At 46.9% G+C, this 19,847-nt stretch overlaps 1 protein-coding gene across 11 annotated transcripts in view; it reads right to left on the reverse strand.

The window, feature by feature from the left end:
• Window positions 1-19,847, reverse strand: part of CELF4 (CUGBP Elav-like family member 4) — an 866,187-nt gene that overhangs the window by 83,092 nt on the left and 763,248 nt on the right. For 7 of the 11 annotated variants that reach the window (XR_012656054.1, XR_012656052.1, XR_012656051.1 and 4 more), the window contains exons 9-10: window positions 4,209-4,274; window positions 757-837 (exon numbers count right to left, since the gene is read on the reverse strand). Coding sequence is in view for 2 of the 11 variants with exons in the window: in XM_032779828.2 (XP_032635719.1) it covers window positions 757-837; window positions 4,209-4,274 (147 nt within the window). In the remaining 9 variants the exon portion in view is untranslated. The remainder of the gene's footprint in view (window positions 1-756; window positions 838-4,208; window positions 4,275-19,847) is intronic. The other 4 variants (XR_012656059.1, XR_012656055.1, XR_012656057.1 and 1 more) reach the window with 1 other exon arrangement.

Below are 19,847 nucleotides of genomic sequence, written 5' to 3' on the forward strand. Positions count from 1 at the left end.
TATGGAAACCTCCTCTTCTCACATAAATTCCACTTGTAGGGCATGCAGCAGTGGAAATTGCATGTAGTTTAGAACTGCCTGATTGCAATGCTCCCCCAAAATGCATCCATGTCAAATGTTCTCATGAAATGAAAATGCCAAAGAACTTACATTTGAGACCCATCAAACTGTTTCATTTTGATATCATCATTTTGATTTGTTTTGTCTTGACTTTCATATTATGTTAAAATATTTACCGGTGTATGTTATAGACAATGTTAAATGTAATACATAAAATGAAAGATTAAAATTAACATTTTAATGTAGAATGCACGTTGACACGGAATGAAGCAGAACGATATCATTGATACCAAACGTTTTGACACTATTGAAATGAAATGCTTCAAATTTTGTCAGAATTGGCACATTCCCATGAAATGTTTTTGATTAGGATGAAACGGGACTTTTCAAGGAACACTTTTGTCGACCTGCCACTGCTGCCCTCCTCTGTACGCAACGTAATCAGACCTTATGCATTATGCTGCCCTCTAGTGGCTGCAGCCCAGACAGGACCTAAGTACGTATCCCATAAGCATGAACATTTCCATAGGTTACCAGTAACGCCTGATGATGTTACACAACAGATGGAAAGTGGATGAGGAGAGGGTCCAAAGTGATGAGGCATTTTCTGGCTTTAGGTAACTGGGGGGTTGGTGGAACACAATGCAATAGGGGTGACTTGCTAGGTATGGAACAGGGAACAGCCTGTTTACTTACCTTCTCTCTGTTGCTGTGGGATCATGGGAGGCGGCTGTGGAAACGCTTGGCTAATCTGGCCATAAGCAGCAGGATAAGCAGCTATAGGAGAAAGGAGGGGAGAGAAGAAAGATCGAAAGATTTCAGCAATGGGGAGTCAAGACCTTTCATCCCAATAACCAAACCAAGCTGTATTTATGCTCAGCCCATTCACTTTGGCTGCAATAGCCATATGGGGGAGAAGCATGTACCCAAATGGCAAGGATATCACAGGGCAGGTTAAAATGTCAGGCTTTGGCAGGTCTGGGAGTCCTTTGCTTTGGGCACTGAAAGTCACTTGGACTTAATCAACTGGAACACTTCAGGCCAGATCCTCAGCTTGTATAAACAGGTGGAACCCCTGTAAAGGTCAATGAAGCTCCCCCAGTTAAAGATCCGGCCTCTCGTTTGATTTAGGAGTGGACTGGTGAAGTTCTGGATTTACAAAAAGAGAGTCTCAAAACAACCTGCTCTGAAGAGCTCACAAGAAAACGACGCACTTCTGCAGCCCCTTTAACGTCAGGGTCTTAACACACATTACAAACATGAGCTAATTCATCCTGACTCAAGCACCGGTAGGTATTGTGTGTCCTCTCGTTTTCCAGATGGAGAAACTAAAGCACAAACAGGCTAAATTCGAGGTGTCCCCTGTGGGATCACATGGATGGGACAGTCTTGCTCTACAGCCCATGTTTGACACCTTAGACCCCTGGACAGTGGGACAAGATACACATGAAGATGCCTCTGAATTTTGACCTACACTGAGCCTGCTGACTCCATCAGGAACCGTGTGCACATGTGTGTGTGTCTGTGGGGCAGATATGAAAGAAGAAATTGCCCCACATTGGGGCACTGCAGAGGGGGATGTATATTAAGAAGCATCAAGGATAGATCCCATTTCATTGTTAAAGCTTGAAGGAATCAATTGTTAATGATATTAACCAAAATACCATTTTAAGTGACAGGAAGTGAATTCCAGGTAGATAGTGCCATGTAGCAGAGAATTTTCTAGGGTTGGATGGCAGGGGACCAGCTGGAGAACGCTAGGCTGGGGAGGAGGGACACCTTCTAGACAACAGGAAGTGGAGACAGGTCGGGATTCTTAGCAGGAGTCAGCCCCTTCTTCTCTCTACCTGGCCTGCCCTTTTGATATGACCCATCTCCCACTACAGCTGGTTCCGGTGGCTGACATCTCCCGCCACAAAGTTCTGCTTTGCTCTCCCTATATTTTACTTCGAGTTCCGGTCCAGGATGGGGGGATGCAAATCCTGTTTGCCCAGACAACAGGCATACCCTCATCTACTGTTCCTTTGCCATGACATGCTCTGCACTCGAGAGAGAATGGATGGGTCGAGGACAAGCTGTTTGAGACTGGCCCATGAGGACTAGCTTGGAAAAGGAGCCTGAACCCACCACATGGATTTGCTGGATTCCTAGCAGTGAGGAGGCAGATTGGCTATGGGACTTTGAAGAATGTGCCCTATATTGTCTGCCATGTTATCTCATCACTTCAAGCTCTTCCTACCATCTGATCAGTAGACTCCAGCCACTGAAAGGGAAGGGGTTGGTTCAGACACTTGTGGGGAGGATCTGGGGTGAGTCTTTGGGTCTGTGGGCTTCCTAACAAAGGGAAGGTGATTGCAGGATGGGGTTTGTTGCCGAAGCAGGCGATAGCAGCTCAGCCAGGGAAAGGTTCGGACATAAAGAGGTCCCTCCTGCTGGGAGCCCAGACTGACCTTCTCACACAGCACAACCACTGCTCAGGCCTTTGGGGCCTCATTTTGTGCTTTTGCACATTATGCTGCCATGGTGATGGGGCCCCTGTCTGGCTAAGCCTCATGAACTGGCTGATGCTGCATTCCCCAAACTCCCCTTGGCATTCTAAGGGCATAAAGGTGGCAGGATGGGGCCACTCAAACATCCTTTCTACAAAGAGAGAGACTCATGCATTGACTCACACACACGCAGACACTCCCCCTCCCCCGGCTTTTTCACATAAACATATCCACTTGCCCAGCATGTTGACTCTCATGCCGCTACACACTCACTCCACCCCCAGATGGTCTCTCGCACACTCACTCAGATCCTTTTACACTCAGACAGAAGACTAGCTCACACCTACTCCCCTCTAGCTCCACAGTGTGGAAGCAGTGCCTAGCCGAGGAACAATTTTGCCACACTCAGCTCCCCCTCGAGAGGGCAAGGGGAGCCATTTGGCACTACAGTCGGCAGATTACATGCCTGGCTCTTGGAAACACAGCGTAAGGGCTGCCTGAGTCCCAGAGAGAGGGGAGAAAGGGTATACGTGTGTGCACAGGGGTTAATTAACAGCTCAAAGGGTTGAGCTGCCACCCATCCATCAAACTTGACGAGCAATAAATGATAATAACTAAAACACCAGCAAATGAAGCTTTACATGGAGAATTAAATTAAGTTCCCAGATACAGCCCTGACATGAGATAATAGCCATTCCTCAGTGGGAGGCCTCAGCTGCCCTAGTTACCACAGGAATAATGACTTTGGGGTTGTGGCTTCCTTGTGATGTTAGCTTGGGTCACCTCATGAGGGGATGTTGAACACGCTCTGCACCCAGTCATCCCGGCTGATGTCAGTCCCTCAGTTTCAAAGGAGTGACTCTGCATTCACACTGCAGTGATGAGGAGCAGAGGCTGGCCTGGTTGGGAAGCTGCTGGGGAATGTAAACCAATTTCTCAGTGGGGGAAAGGCTGGGAGAGGTTGTGTAGTGCTCTGCCATTGGCATCCTCCTCTGGCCATGACACAAGGGAGAAATTTGCACAGTGACCACAGAAAGCGGGAAGAGGAGGGGCTTACGCAGGGCCGGCTCCAGGCCCCAGCGCACCAAGCGCGTGCTTGGGGCGGCATGCTGCGGGGGGGAGGGAGGGCTCTGTCGGTTGCTGGGAGGGCGGCAGGTGGCTCTGGTGGACTTCCCGCAGGCATCCCTGCGGAGGGTCCGCTGGTCCTGTGGCTCCGGTGGAGCATCCGCAGGCCCGCCTGCGGGAGGTCCTCTGTAGCCACGGGACCAGCGAGCGGCAGAGTGCTCCCCGCAGCATGCCGCCGTGCTTGGGGCAGTGAAATGGCTAGAGCTGGCCTGGGCTTATGGGCCTGATTTTCCTCTAGTTAACAGCAGTATAAGTCTGCAATGATTCTACCACATTAGTGTAAGGGCCTGATCCGTCTCCCACTGAAGTCAACAGAAGTCTTTCCTGGACTTTCGAGGGGAGCTGGATTGGGTCGTAGAAGTGAAGCTAAGCCTGTATGTTTTGTTTTGGGAGGAATACAATCTCAGACCCCTCTGCCCCAGCCTGATGCTGCCCCTGGGATTGGCTCCTTTCACCCAACTCCCTCAGGCACGTTCAGAGGTTAAAGGCTTTGGGGAAGTGAAAGGTTTATTGGGAGAAAGTGTTAATACTAACGACCTGCGTACTGCTGCACTCCAGCGTAGGCTTGTTGCAAGGGGTCTGCTGCAGTGGGGCTCTGTGCTGTGGAGACAGAAGAGAGAGAGAGAATAAAGGCATTAAAATATCACGTTCACACAGGCTTTCTCTCTGCTCAAGTGTTTTGGGTGTGAGATGGATGAACCAGGAGACAGAAACCCACAGAACAGGAGCGGCATGTGCATCCCACACAACAAATTACACCATGTTTGTTTTACCTACCCATGAAAGAAAAAAGGTTTTGTCAGCCTTTTGCGGGGGAAAAGGAGGGAATGGGGGTCTGAAACGAAACAGAGATAATTGCTTTTGGTCCTGAAAGTGGGATGGACTTTTCATAAGAGATGTTTCTCCAGACTTCTTGTGGGATTTTGGGACTTCTACCTTGTGCTGCCTGGCAAAACGTGACTCCAGGTATGCGCAGGTATTCACGATTTATCTAGTTTGCAGCAACGCTGCACACATCAGTTGTTCTTAGGCTCAGCCCCACTCCCTGATCCTCGAGAGACAAACCTTTCTACTTTCCCCTGTGGAACACCTCTCATTCCTCTCCCGGAAGTGGAGAGAGGTACAATAATAAAAGAAAAAACAAAAAAAGAAAGAGAATGCTTTCACAACCAGGCCTCTCCTTAATTTGTGGCCTCTAGCTTTAATGTTACTCAACCATAAGGATCACAAGACAGACACCGAGGGAGGGGGGGTAGTGCACTGAGGCAAGAACCAAGGACTTGATGAGTCTCTACTTTTTCTTACATACAATGCACATGTCAGGGTGAGGAGCTGTATGTGGGAGAGGGAAGGTGTGAAATGAAAGGAAGAGCCTGGATCTGGAGGACACGTCATTATTTTCCTTCTAATAGTCAGCACTAGAGATGGTCCTGAACCAATCCCAAACTTGGGAGACAAATTTAGAGTCCTGGAATTTGTGCCCTTCTCTAACTATACTATTTTTCCAACTTATTATTACTATTTATTTGTGTTATTTAGCACCTCAGGACCTCACTGTGCCAGGAGTTGTACAAGCACAGCACAAAAAGTCCCTGCCCCAACAAGCTTATAATCTTAGCATAGAACAAGAGATAACTGCTGGACACGGACAGATGGGGAGCAGAGAGAAACAAAAACTCATTTGCTCTCTGAAGCCTCCAAGCGCCCTTTTCAAAATTTTGCTTAACCCTCTGTGGAAATGCAACTACCCCTGTGGCAGAATACAGCGGCTGTTTCAAAAGGCACAGCAAGGCTGGCCAACAGTTTTAGGAGAGGAAGCAGCCAATCTCTGGGTAAGCCAATTAGTCCCCTTCCTGGCTTCAAAGGGCATTTTCTTTCTACACAAACCTCCCTCATGCTCTCCTAAAAGCGTTTGTTTTTGTGAAACTTTGAAGTTTAGTTAAAGTACAGCCAGAGCTGGTAGGTTTTTTTTTTTCTCCCTTTCCCCTCTGGTTGATGAAAAAAAATGTTGGATAAGCTCTTTCTTTATCTGCAGCCATAAAATATTTAAAGCAAAGCTTGACTGAACCTCCAGTCCAAATGTCACCTTGGCCCTAATATTTCACTTCTTGTTATGAGTTTAATTTGTATTTATTGGTGCTGCACAGTTTTACATTTATGTGGCCCCTCCAGGCTTTGTACTTTTAAGACAATCCCGTAGGGAGCAGCTACTTCCCCACTCCCCTGTCTCCTTTCGCTGAGAATGGAGGTGTGGCTGCAGGCAAGGGCTCAGATGGCGTAGTCGACGTGGAGGTCTCGCAAGAAAGTCTGGTTGCCCCTGCTAAGGCTAAGGAGAGACACTGAATGTGTGATAGGGAGGAGTACGGGCTGGCTCTTATTGGCCCACTGAATTTTGGGAGAGTGCTGTAGCTGCCCCATGTGTCACCCTTGCCATCTGATTTGAGCCAAAGTGTCCAAGAACAATATTAACCATAATGGAGGTCTTCCTATTTGAGTCGCCTCACCAGGGCTTGGGACAAGGGCAGAGGCAAGCTGCACATATCTTAGAGGGTAGAAACTGACTCTGGCCAGTTCTCAGAGTGAGTTTGAAGGATTTCTTTGACTGGTTGGGCTGCAAGAATGGGTCATGTGAGTAATGGCTTAGAGCAGGGACCAGTGTCAAGATTTACGGAGCCAGCTTTGCCACAGACTGACTGAGGACAAGTTTCTAGGATGGGTCTACACTGAGATGTAAGGCCAGGGTTAGCATAGCTTGAGTTAGCAGACCCAGGTTTGATAACCCTGGGCTTGAGCATCTACACTCATTTATAACCCCATCTTAGGAATTGCTGAACTCTGGGTCCCAACTGGGGGCTCCAGTGTCTACAGTGCATTATGGGGGCCTAACTCCAACCATCTATGTAGCAGACTTCCTCGCGCCCTCCCAAAATGTGGCCACTTCAGCCCTTTGTTCGTGGTGCAGTGCAGGAAAACTTCTTGACTGCCCACCAAACTTGACTGTCCAGAGGACAAAGGAAGTCAGCCTGTGGGATTCTTTTGGTGGACTCCCAGAGCATGAGTCCAGTGGGGCTGTGTCTACACTGCAAAGGAATAGGGCTGGAACCCTGGATCCCCGACTGACTCAGGCTCAGGCCTGTGGGGTCCTTGGAACCCTGAGTCCAAGCTCCAGGTTAGCACGATTTATGTGTAGACAGAATGGGGGTTAGGCTTGAGGCTAAGTTCAAATCCGGGGCTTACATCGCAGTAAGTGCATACAGTGCACTGTAGTCTTAGACTATGCTTCTGCACATGGTTTTTCCCAACCCTCCTACCATCCACGCATAACTTCAAGAACATGCTTGTTTGTGCTTTGAACCCATGCTCAACTACATGACTGAAGGCAGGGTTAAAGCCCGAGTTGTGCTTTAGCTTGGGCTGGAACCATCCCATTTTGCAGTGAGGACACAGGCAAGATCACGAGACTGCTGATGGTCCTCCACTGCCTTCCCACAATTCCCCCTGAGGGAACAGACAAGCTCTCCTGTAATTGACAGAATTGCCTGGGAAAGAATCCTAGAGTGTTTCAGCATAAAGAACCAAGGGCTATGCCCCATGGTATGCCCTGGGCGAGTATAGAGGACACAGTTGTGGGACTATGCCTAGCTGTGGGGACGCTCACACCTGGGCTAAGTTAACCAGAGTGCTCAGCTGCAGGTTTCGATCACCCAGACTAACGGTGCAGTGCAGAAGTACCCTTCATTTATACATGCCTGAGTTTATCTATATGTAAAATGGGTAAGTACTGTGTTATCATAACATTCATTTCCCCTTCCAAATATAGTTTAGTCCATGCCTTGAGTGCTAGGTGAAACCTTCCAGTAATAACAAAGCCTTGTGACCACCAGAAGATCTCAAGGTGCCAATTACAACAACGTCTCCCTTTCTGTGTGCTGGATAAATATTTGGAGTACAGCTAGCTGGAAACATACCAGAGAAACATTTTTTTTGTCGGAATTTGCTAATGAGTCAAAACAGAAACACTTTGCAGAGATGGTTCAGTTCTGACAACATTCCTTCAGACACCAGGCAAAGCTCTGATACAACCTGCTGTCTTGCCCAGCAGGCTGCTGGAAGGGTGGGAGCATAGGCTTCCATTTATATGAACTTCCCTGTGTTGGGGACCCCAGAGCTTCCAGGGTCTGTGGATCCAGGGCAGCTGGCCAGGGATCCTACATCTCCATCCCCTTTCACGGAGAACTTTGAAATTTGTAGTTTTCGTTCCTAATCGAAACAAAACCAGATTTAGAGCTACCTAAATCCTCAGCTCCATGGAAATATCTTTCTCTGCCCTACTGTAATTTGGAGCCTCCTTTTATAAACGTACTAAGGCACAGAGAGGTTCGTGATGGCTGGTTCTTGCAGAGATGACAAACTCTGGCAGCCTTACTGAATCTCATCCTCATCTCTGACAATCAGACTTTGTCTGCTACCACACAACCGCTCAGTGGCAGAGCTAGGAACACAAGCAGGCTTCCGGACTCCTAGGTCCCTCGGTCTGTCTCCAGCATCCGTGGAAGCCCACCTAGCCTATAAGCCACATTCTCATCATCAGGGCCACGGCAATCCACTTACGAAATTTAATTTTAAATTACTTTTAACCTTTTAAGATTAAACATTAAAAAACAGCAACATGTTTTTTATTTAAAGGGTTTGGAACAACAGGCCCCTAAATGTAGCTCTGGACCCTCCCACGCAAAGCTTTTAGAGCTTGTAATTTCCCTCTGCCTTTAGGAGACTTGTCACATGGGCGTTATCTAACCGTAAAGCTGTGGGTTTCTCACTTGATGCTAATTTCTCCATGGATCACGTGGAGAATTCCCTCTGGCCCATGGGAAGTTTCTCTATTGATTTAAGTAGGTTTTGGATCAGGCCCTGGAACGTTACTGACAGGTAAAGACAGGGCCGGCTCCAGGCCCCAGCATGCCAAGCGCGTGCTTGGGGCGGCATGCCACGGGGGGCGCTCTGCTGGTTGCTGGGAGGGCGGCAGGTGGCTCCAGTGGACCTCCCGCAGGCGTTCCTGCGGAGGGTCAGCTAGTCCCGCAGCTCCGGTGGAGCATCCACAGGCACGCCTGTGGGAGGTCCACAGGAGCCACAGGACCGGCGAGCGGCAGAGCACCCCCCGGGGCGCGCAGCCGTGCTTAGGCCAGCAAAATGGCTAGAGACAGCCCTGGGTAAGGAAGATACAGGATTCTAATGCTTTCCCCTTACTGCTGACACCTGGGCATAAGCTCATCTCCAGCCATTCTGTACAAACCTGCCAGGCAGGGAGTGGTGTCACAGTGAGAGCCAATGCCCTGTATCTCCACACTAGCAAAGCTTGTGGCTCTGGGAGCCATAAAACCAGCTTCATTCTGTACCTCATTCCTTGCTCAGATTCCTGGGAAAAGATGATGAGGCTAAAGATCGGTAGTGTAATGATTCCCCTTGCTGAATCCTAATCTGTGGGGTTGAACCTCTGACTGGTGGATCTGAAAGCTTCTAGTGCTTGAGCTAAAGGACTCAGCTTCCTTAGCTCAAAAGCTGTAGCAGATTCATAAAGCTCTCAGCACAGACCAGGCACTAGAGGGAGACAGAACCATGCCGTGTTAATGTGTGTTGCAGCCAGCTTGTATCTCAATTTACCTAGAAGTGAAATGAAACAGGAGTTAGGATTTAAGATGGGCCCGAGCGACACAGTTGAGATCCAGATCCAAACTTTCCCAGAGTTTGGTTGTGTTTGGATCCTGGGTTTTGGCTGGGGTTCACATCTCTAGTTAAAATTCAAAGTGAAGGGGATGTCAATTAATTCTCTGTGTCCTAACATAGAAGCGGGTGCAGGGATTTGTTTTATCACTCACCACATACATGCCCATTAACACACGATACACATTTTACAGGGGCTAGTCCCAGGGCATCCAGCATCCTTTCGTACTGGCAGGGCTCAGCTGTGGGAATTTGTGGCATTTCCCCTTTCCTTTCTGCATGACCCTCTTCTCTTTTCTGTAGCACTATCTTCTCCTTTAAAACCAAACTTAAGCTGAAGTGAGCCTGGTGCAAGGCGTTGGACTGACAGCACTGGAAAATGAGAGGCCAAATTCAGAGATGTTGCACACAAAAGTGTAAGTTAGACACCCTTGCAAACAAACTCCCTTGCTGTCAGACTCGCATAGCTCTTACACCCATTCTGCCGATGTGCCAGGGCAACTAAGATGGTGTCACTTACACCTGAGGATCTGGAAGATAGTGTCAGAACAGGAGAGAGGCTACTGTTTACCGCTGATCTCAAAAGGCCAGATTGCTGGTGGAGGTCGCTTTTGCTCTGCTGAAGCCTCTAGAGCTACGCTGATGTACAGCGGCTGAGGATCCAGCCCAGTCAATGCAAGAGAAAGGTGCACTGTGCAAACAGATGTTAGTAGTAACTTTGGCTGGCAGCTCAGGGCAAGAGCCTTATCTCTGGACAGGAGACTGCAGGAAGAAGATTGCCTCGATATTAATTTGATAATTTCCATATCTCTACGGGAAAAGTCCTGCTCAGATAGAATCATCTCTTTGCAAGATGACCCTGGCCAAGATGACACAAGGTGACCACAGCCGATAACCTTCCATAAACCTGGAGACATAAAGCAAACCAATGACCTACTTTACGACCATAAATATAAATTTAACGAAGGCAGCACTTATTCATTAGGCAGAAGTCAAGAAATGACTCCCAAGTCCTTCAAAGAAGTAGATCTGTTAATGTCACTTTCTGAATCCTCTGCCCAATGCCAAAAAAACACAAGGATGACTTCCCAAAGTCAGCATGAAATCCCAGCACTTTAAAATAAGGGCCAGGAAGCTTTCATATCAGTGTAACGTTTATCTGCTTTTTAAAGGGACACCCAGCTGCTTTTAGGCCCAATATTTAGCTTCCCTTGGAACATTCGGGGATGATGGTTACAGAATCTAAAATGTTTTCTTAAAAAGAAATTCAGTGAAAATAGTGCTTTGAAAAAGATGTAATACATTTCCCATTCCTCCTGGGACATCAGTAACTCAAATACAACAGCTGCAACTTAGCCAGTGTCTGGGTAACCAAAAGGTGAAACTGACTACATACAAAAAGGGCTAGATACTGTTCTTTTATATATCAGGGTAAATCAGCAGGAGCTGAACTGAAGTCAATAGAGTTACACTGGTGTAGATGAGATGATGAAGATTAGGGCCTGATCCAGCTCCCATTGAAGTCAATAGAAGTCTCTCCAGCTCCAATCTTCAGTGGGATTTGGATTGGGCCCTGAGGTCCAAAGTATGCAGAGTATTGTAGTTTCACTGTCCCAGCTCAGGTTTAAACACATACAGCATACAGGCTGCCAAGCAAATGTTATTGCTGAAATCCATTTAGTTTGATTTAAGTGAGGTCTTTGCGCCTGTGAGATGCAGAGCAGAACTCAGCAAAGAACTGATTTTTCAGTGCAGGGACTGAATTGAAATATCTGGAAAAAAATTGGTTTAGTTCAAAATCAAACAGGTTTTTTTGTTTTCCCCAAAAATGAAAAAAAAATGGTTTTGAGTGGAATGAAACATTTTGTTTCATCCCAAATGATTCCCCTCACCCCTTTGTTTCATTTTGAGATTTTTTGGGTTTTTTTCCCCACGCTTTTTTGGGAGATTGTTATAAATTAGCTACATATCTATATGAAATGCTGTTGCCAAACGAAAAGTCAAAATGTTGCATTTCAATGGGGCTAAAATGAATCCTTTTGACTTAAAAAAAAATCCTGTTCTGTTTTTGTCTGAAACTATTTGCTGAATCTGACCCGAACTGATGACTAGTTTTTCTGCCCTGAAAAATTCATTTTTCAATGAATTTACTATTTCTCCAAAAAAAATAAAAATTCCCCCAGTTGTATTGCTGAGCACCCTGTTAGGTTGCCCTAACAGAGCCAGTGATTTCCCTTTCATGGACCTAGGGCAACTTTCTCTGATCTCGCCGCTCTCTGCCTCAAAATGGCCAACAACAGTCAAGCACCAGGAATTCATTTCATTCAGTCTGTTTTTCTGTGCTTTGCACTGTCGTTCCTTATCTATATTATGAGGTGCTATTGCTTCCGTCTGTGGCTTTGGGACCTTTCGTACAGCCTTGTTGAAACTTGTCAAATAACTCAGCGAATGGAGCTAAGACAGTGTCACTTCTCACAGGGTTCTAGAGGGGTGGCTACTGAAAGTGTGTATTTGGGGTTGAGTATGGTGAAGCATGCGGGTAGGGTCAGAAAAGCAGGCCACACTGTTACCCGCTTTTCAGTTTAGAAGAAAATAAAATAATCACAAAAAGAAAACCCCCTGCAAGGTCAGGATCAAAATAAATAAATAAATAAACGAGTGGGAGGACTCTAGTCACCTTCTCCTTAAATCCAATTTAAATCACTCTCTACAGCCCTAATCTATATCCATAATTATATCATTTCATACAACAAGCTTGCGAGAGGTCTTAAGAAATTTATGTAGATTAAAATTCATGGGTGCCATAGTACGGATTCCATATTATTAAGATTGATTAGGACAGCTGATGCTGTGATTAAAGAAGCCAGCATTTACTGTTGTAATTAATTAGGTATTCAGACACAACAATAACTGCAATAACAGAAAGAATGTGCTGATCCGGCAGAAAACAGTGACAGATCCTGTGCTCTCTGGTAGGATGCCGTGCTGTCAAAGGCATGCTAACCCATCCGCCATGCCCTCCACACCACGAAACTCCTCAGGAGACCCAGGGGACCTAGTCTTTTGGCTTTTCTCCTGCAAGGATGAGAATCCCTGTCACTATTCACATGGCAAGTTCAGAGTATGGTCATGTATGTTCAGAATAGAAAAATGAAGGGGTAAGAGGCCCCCACCTGCTCTAAATTAATAACTTGCCTCTGGGAATTCTTATCTTTACTCGCTGTTTGACTTATGGCAAAGCCTGTGTGCCCCAACTGAGATCAGGGCCCCTCTGTGGAAGATGCTCTTCAAACATACCATGAGCCCCATGCTAAATAGACATTGCCCTACAGGGTCTGTCTACACAGCCCACGGCAAGGGCCTCTGACCGTGGGTTGACAGATTTGGGTAGGTGGGGCTTGCGCTACAAGGCTAAAAATGACAGTGTGGCTTGGGCTAGAGCTCAGGTTCTGAAGGTGAAGGGGGAGAGGAGTGTGCTTCAGAGCCCCACATTCAGCCTGAGACACAACTTAAAAGCACTGTCCACGCAGCTGTTTTTAGCATGAGCCCCCATGAGTCGACTTGGGCTCGGAGACCCACTGTGGCAGGTGGCTACTGGCTAGGATGACCAGACAGCAAGTGTGAAAAATCGGGACGGTGATGGGGGGTAATACGTGCCTATATAAGAAAAAGACCCCAAAATCAGGACTGTTCCTATAAAATCGGGACATCTGGTCACCCTACTACTGGCTGTGCTGACATCCCTAAGGAGTCTAAAAGACACGCCTCGACTGATGGATGAGAGACACAAGCAGGCCTGGGCACAGGGCAGGAGAGACAGGGTAAGAGATATCCCAGGATGAGGGCAGATCTGAACCAATCAGGAGCAGTGAGCCCAGCTTGTCACCTGCCTAACCATTATTAGTCTGCAGTTTCCTGTAGAGGAGAGTGCTGATGAGGGACTGGAAGGAGGACAAAGTGAGGGCTTTTTCCAGATTCTGACTGGGAGCTTTTCCCAAGTGTAAGAGGTGGGGTAGGAGAGGATGCCAGAGAACCCGGTGGAAAACAAGAGAATCAAGCGAGCCAGGATGACACCCTAGGCAGAGCACAGCGGGGAATCAACCTGGCAGTGAGATATAAGGGTGGATATGTGTGGCTATAGCCAAGGAACAAGATGATCTTGGGTGACAATTCTGGCAGTGTGAGCAGATTTGGGCTGCATTCTCCTGGGAAAGGTTTAAAAGTGCCCTCTTATCAACTGTGTGGGTGAAGGAACCGTGAAGGGTACTAGTTGTGACATCCTTTCCCTGCATGGTGATCCTGCAAGGCTCACAACACGCCCCCAAAGAAATCCTGCTGGAGTCACACTCTAAATCTCCATGCTTTTTTCCCCATGCCACGGGGTGTCCCGTGTAGCTGGTGACCATCCTGCTTGTGTGTTTAATCTCACCCCTCCAGGGCTTGCCCTCAAGGCTTTTTATGTTGATTTCATTCTGCCATGTGGCTCTAATGCATTCATAGACTGAGAGATTCTGAGGCCAGAAGGGATCACTGTGATCATCTGGCCTTCTATATAACAGAGGCCATAGAACTTCCCCAAAATAATTCCCAGAGCAGATCTTTTAGAAAAAACATCCAATCCTGTTTTAAAATGTGTTAGTCATGGACAATCCACATGACCCTTGGTAAATTGTTCCAAGGTTAATTACCGCTCTGTCAAAAACATAGGCCTTATTTCCAGTCTAAATCTGTCTCTTTTCAACTTCCAGCCTGGCATCAAACCCACAAAAGCTTATGCCCAAATAAATCTGTTAGGGTATGGCTACACTTGCAAGTGCACAGCGCTGCCGTGGAAGCGCTCCTGTGGCAGGGCTTTGAAGTGTGAGTGTGGTCTGCTGGGAGAGAGTTCTCCTCCCTCAGTGCTGCACATACTCCACTTCTCCGTGGGGATTAGCTAGCAGCGCTGGGAGCCGCGCTCCCAGTGCTGGGGCAGTGTTTACACTGGCGCTTTACAGCGCTGTAACTTGCTGTGCTCAGGGGGGTGTTTTTTCACACCCCTGAGCGAGAAAGTTGCAGCGCTGTAAAGCGTCAGTGTAGCCAAGGCCTTAGTCTATAAGGTGCCTCTGGACTCCTCATTGTTTTTGTGGATACAGACTAACAGGGCTACCCCTCTGATCTCTGTGTTATGTTACTAGAATGTGTTTAAGACTAGACAGCCTAGCCTAGATAAAGGGGATAAATAGGTTTGTCCTAGACAAAGGAATGGGAGTTTCCTTCGATTTACATATTAGCAGTAAACAAAGCCATCAATTTAAAGCAGAGGGGGCTATCCTGAGAATGCACTCGAAAGACAAAGAATTAACATGGCTCCTGCACCCAACAGAGAGACAGGAGACTGAATACCCATGAGGCCTTCCTGACTTTTCGAACAATGATAATTCCTTTGGGAATATAAGGGCCAGAGGGAGATGTCATCTTTTTCCTATACCTTAGGGAGACAAAGAAACCAAGTGATTTGTTCACTGTGATGGGTCCTGGCCAGTAAAATCTCCCTCCATGCTCCGACTCTTTGTGGCCTCTGGTGGGCCTTCAGCCCCTCTCTTTTTCCACCTGGGGCCCTCGTTGGTGGCTCACCGCTCCAAGCCCGGTCAACCCCCCTGCCGCTTCTAAGTGGCTTGTCGGGTGCTGCTAGTTTAATCCCGCGGTGCCTCTTCACGTAATGGTTCGGTCAGCTCCTTCGCGTCCTCTCGCTCCCCTCGACCACGTGCAAACTTCATATAGGTGGAGGGTTCGTTTGGCGTTACAGGCACGAAACGGTCTCCGGTTGGTAGTCCCCTCATGTATTGCGTCGATTCGACCAGAACTCTCAGTAATCTCTTTGGGACTCCGGATCGCGGGTTCGCAAACCACCTTCATGCGTAGATGGATAGGTCCCATACACTTGGCCACAAGGGTTTTGTTTCTCCGGTACTCCACTCGTGTACGATAGGCATGGGCGCCCGCACTCTAGCGGTCGTCTACCCAGATCTCGGCAGCACTCTTGCTTTAGTGGGAGGTAGCCTTGCTGCCAGAGATCTTCAGGTAGGATCATAGTAACTTATGGCCATTCCACCCCCCTAGGGAATGGCAGGATGCCAGAACATGATCTCTGAGGCCAGCCTCCTGCTAGGGCTGTCCTTCAACGGCAAACGTTGCCTCTACTCCTCCTCCCGCATATTTTCCTAGAAGCCAATTGGGGCCTGTATGATCGCGACTCCAACCTGGCCGTGGTTTATCAGCTCTGTAAGGGTCTCATTAACTGCCTTACACAGTTTACCTTAACACCCTGCCAGTCTTGAGACAGCTAGGATCTCCAACAGCACGGCGATTAGTCTTCTTGCTGCAGCGCCTGCCATCTGTTGGGCAGCGCATGCGACATGGGTAGCTCTGATGCGCCGCCGGCAGCTTGTATCAATGCTCGTACTAACATCCATATTGGTGAAAAAAAGATAAACTTTCTTCTGCCACGTTTGCACTACCAAAATCCTTCTAAGCATCAGTGTGACAAAGTTCCTCCTCTACCTTGGTGGGTCCTGCACTTTACTGGCAGCATTTCATACGCAACCTCAGCTGATCTTTCCACAGTCGGAATCAGAAAATCTCCCTGTGTCCTGTTCAGAGAGTTGGGAAGTTTGCGTGGGAACTGGGCCCAGCCTCTACTCCGAGGTTCAGCCCAGGGTTTGTGGTTGCGTGTCTATGTGCCTCACTGGCTACAGCTGCATGACAGCTACAACTCCTGGAGCTACTTCCATGGCCTCTTCCAAAACCTTCTTTATCCTACCAAGGATCTTACTCCTCGGTGTCTGATAACACTTGTAACTCCATATAAGTGCCTCACAGCAGCACACCCTTCACTCTCCGTCCCTTGATGCCTCTTTGCTCCGTCTCAACGCACTTCCTCTCTTGGGATTCATCCTTGCCTGGAACTGGTGAGCTCCTTCGTTAAACCCGGTGCCCTAGATATAGCCTAGCCTGATTGGTCTGCAGGTATCTAATCAGCCTGTTTGCACGTTAATTGGTGTTAAGAGGGGCTTCCTGCATACTCTGTGCCCCCTGCTCCTGGCACTAGGAACGAAAATACTCATCACGTGACCAATTATTTTGCCTTAGCCAGACGCCTGAATACCCCATGGTACTGGGTTGTCACAAATAGATCGAGAAGGGTCGTCTGGGGCATAGTAGATAGGTTCAATGGACTAAAGGAATTTACGTTGATATCTGACATCCAGACATATTGTATTAAGTACGGGGTGTTCTGACTGTTTCAAGCTATTCATGCAGAGGAAGGCAGTGGTCAATTGCACAAGATGGCTTTACAATGGTATAAACCAAAATGAGAATTGTCAGCATTATAGCAAGAGTAATGAGGCTGAATTGCCCGAGGTAACACGTAGTGCTAATTATACGCTGCTAATAATTAAATACATAGATATAGATATTGTGGACATTTATGCCAGACTCCCTGTACTGTAAACAGAGGCCAGGCTGAAAGCGGACGGCGCCACCGACGCGCCGCACCACGACAGACCGCCGGGCCGAGCGGCGCCACGTCGCGCCGCCGGTGCGGGCGCGACCGCGGCGCCGCGCCGGCCGGCGCGGGAGCGCGGTGAGCACGGAGGCGCCTTGGGAAGGAAAGGAGTGTTTGGTTGTGAAGTACCTTTTCTCAGGCGAAGTGTTATATTTGTTTTCCTGGTGCAATCTGATGGGTGTAGACGGTGGTACATCGCTGTTTTAAATTTTATTCAAATTGTTGTATATGGAACCATTAAGGAAAACACCAATGCTCAATATAGATATCTCAATAGGAGGGTGGAGATTATCCTTAAATGGACAATGACTAGATAAACTGAAATATGACACTGAAGTTATTGCTAACTATGCAGCTGGTTCTCTAGCATTGGGTTTGTAGTCCTTCATATGTTTATTATCGTCTAATATTGTCCTGTTACAGAGCTATCCCCATAATTCCATTTTGTTTTCTTCAGCTGGTCATCATCCTCCATGTTTGTTTCTCCCTTATTTTTTGTGTGGCGCGCCTCCCCCTTGGTCTGTTAAGTTGATCTCTAACCAGTGGGCACTTGCCCTTCTCCCAAAGGCGATGGCCATTGTTGCTAGTACGGGATCACTTGCTGTTACAAAGGATTTAGTCTCGGTGGTATTCACTTGTTAATACTGAGAGTCAAGGCATGTGATAGCTGGTACGGCAATGTCGCGAGCTGCAAGGACCTATTGTGTTTTTAAGATTCTGAGGCCATGAGTAATCCAGGCCATCGCTGCTGTTTGAGCTCACTACTTGCACAGGACTCTGCCCGCATGTCTCTGTGTTACTACAGCTATGTCCCTGTCTCTTTGACCTCCTGTAGACAGAAGGATGAGCTATCCAAAAAAGTCTGGCAGAAATTGCCTGAGTATTGCCTTTAAAAAGAGAATTTTTTCAAACTAAGATCAAAAGGTTCCTGCGATTGACTAGCCTTGGTTCTGATATGCCAGGGGTTCTGGGGGCTCCTTTCTTTCGCTCTCGTTTATTTATTGAGCGATACCGTTTTTTGAAAAACCAGCCCCATGAAAGAACGATTGCTGCCTGAATGAGAGATCTCCTGATATGAGACGTACCTAGCCTTATGGTTGTACCGTTTCTCGGTAAGGATCCTTGTGGGCTCTCTTATTTATTATTATTTAGTTGCTGGCTCTGTATCCAGCACACAGAGCTCAAGTAAACTTGTTAGTGATCTTACACTCTCTTAAATTCCGCAGCTTATGTGCTAAATAAGCTGTGTGTGCTAAGCTGCTGACCTTCCTGGACTGTATCCCCCCCCATGGCTGCAGCTGCAGCCCCACTGCTGCTAAGATGCTGCACCGTAATTAGAATCAGGTTCTTAGTCAGCATAAGTTGTAATTTCATTTGGCATAGCTGTGTTAAGTCTAGGTTTAGCAGCATTGATTTGTAATTCGTGTCTTGTAGGATAGGTTTAAAATTCAATGCAATGTGTTAGTTATTGCTGATTGTGTGTAGTCTTGGTTACAGTTTAAGATATTCAGATAAGCATTTTGTCTGTGTTCTGTATAATGTGGTTAAGGTCTGTTTTCCCGCTGCCCAAACTCAATTTAATTACCGATAGTGTTGCATAAACCCCATTGATTGCCTTTTTTTTCCTCTTCTACCAACACACCTCACATATTTACATTTACCATACTGTGAACACATTACCCATAAATGTTAGTTGGCTATATGCTGCTGGTAGAAATCCCCTTTACTACATAGAATTGTTAAGCTACCTTTACATTCTATACTTAAGTGTTTAAATTGCGTTACAACATGTAGTACCCACTGTATTGCTCCCCAATATTTGAAACCCCACCTTTAATTCTCGCTCAAAAGCAAACCCCTCCCCAATTGTCTACCTTAACAAACCCCATACCCCTCACTATTTAATTTTCCCTGTTTTTTGCATTTTCTTAATAAAGTTTATTTTGCACCCCACCTGTGTGGTAATTGCTCCCCAAGATCCCATATACCTGCAGGCAGGGACAAATATAACCATAGATGTTCTCATTATCCATATAAATGTCTAATCCTCTTTTGAATCCTGCTAAGCTCTTGGCCTCAATAATACTTCATGGCAATGACTAAAGTTTTAGAAATTGCACAGAGCCTGAGACAGGTACAGAGAGGAAGTTGGAAGCGATACACACAATAAAATAAATCAATCCTATTTTGGGAATGCTTGGATCCAGACTTGTTCTCTGGGCCCATCTCAAGCTGGGACAAGAAGCACTGAAACAGTAGGCTAGGATTTGACCCACTGAGATCTCTGGAGAAACGTCTGATTGACTTCAATGAGAGCAGGGTTAAGCAAAGGCTGATTGGTAATATGCTGCAATTTCCATGGCAAAGAGATCCACAGAGCACAGTGTTCAAAGTTTTTCCATATCATATTGTTTGCAGGTTGCTCCTCACTAGGTGGGATTGGCCAGCCTGGGAGCGATTTTGGTTTCTAAAATATCTCCAGTCGAAAATATTTTCATCTTTTAAATAGGGCTGGTGGGAAAACAAGAAGTCAGTTTCGTGAAAAATGTGCGGGTTTTGGAATGTGATTTCTTTCCTCATTGGAACGAAACCAAGACCCTTTTGAAATATTTTAGCAAAAAACAAACAAACAAACAAACAAAAAATAACTCTTTCTTGCTCGCTGTCTCCTCATTTGACCAGAAATTCCAACCTGGAGCTGAGAAATCCTTCCCAATGAAAGTTTCACGGACACTGATATGTTTCTGTGAAACATTTCGGTTTTGATAAATGCATTTTCTGATGCAAAACGTTTTGTTGAAAAATTCCTGGCTAGATCTAGCTTTAAGCTTTGGATTCTGTGAAACTTGGTTGAGTTCCAGAAAACTATCTTCCCTTAATGTAAGCCCTGGGTTTTCCCAGGTAAA

This window comes from Chelonoidis abingdonii, chromosome 6, assembly GCF_003597395.2.
Source record: "Chelonoidis abingdonii isolate Lonesome George chromosome 6, CheloAbing_2.0, whole genome shotgun sequence".
NCBI classification, from domain to species: domain Eukaryota; kingdom Metazoa; phylum Chordata; order Testudines; family Testudinidae; genus Chelonoidis; species Chelonoidis abingdonii.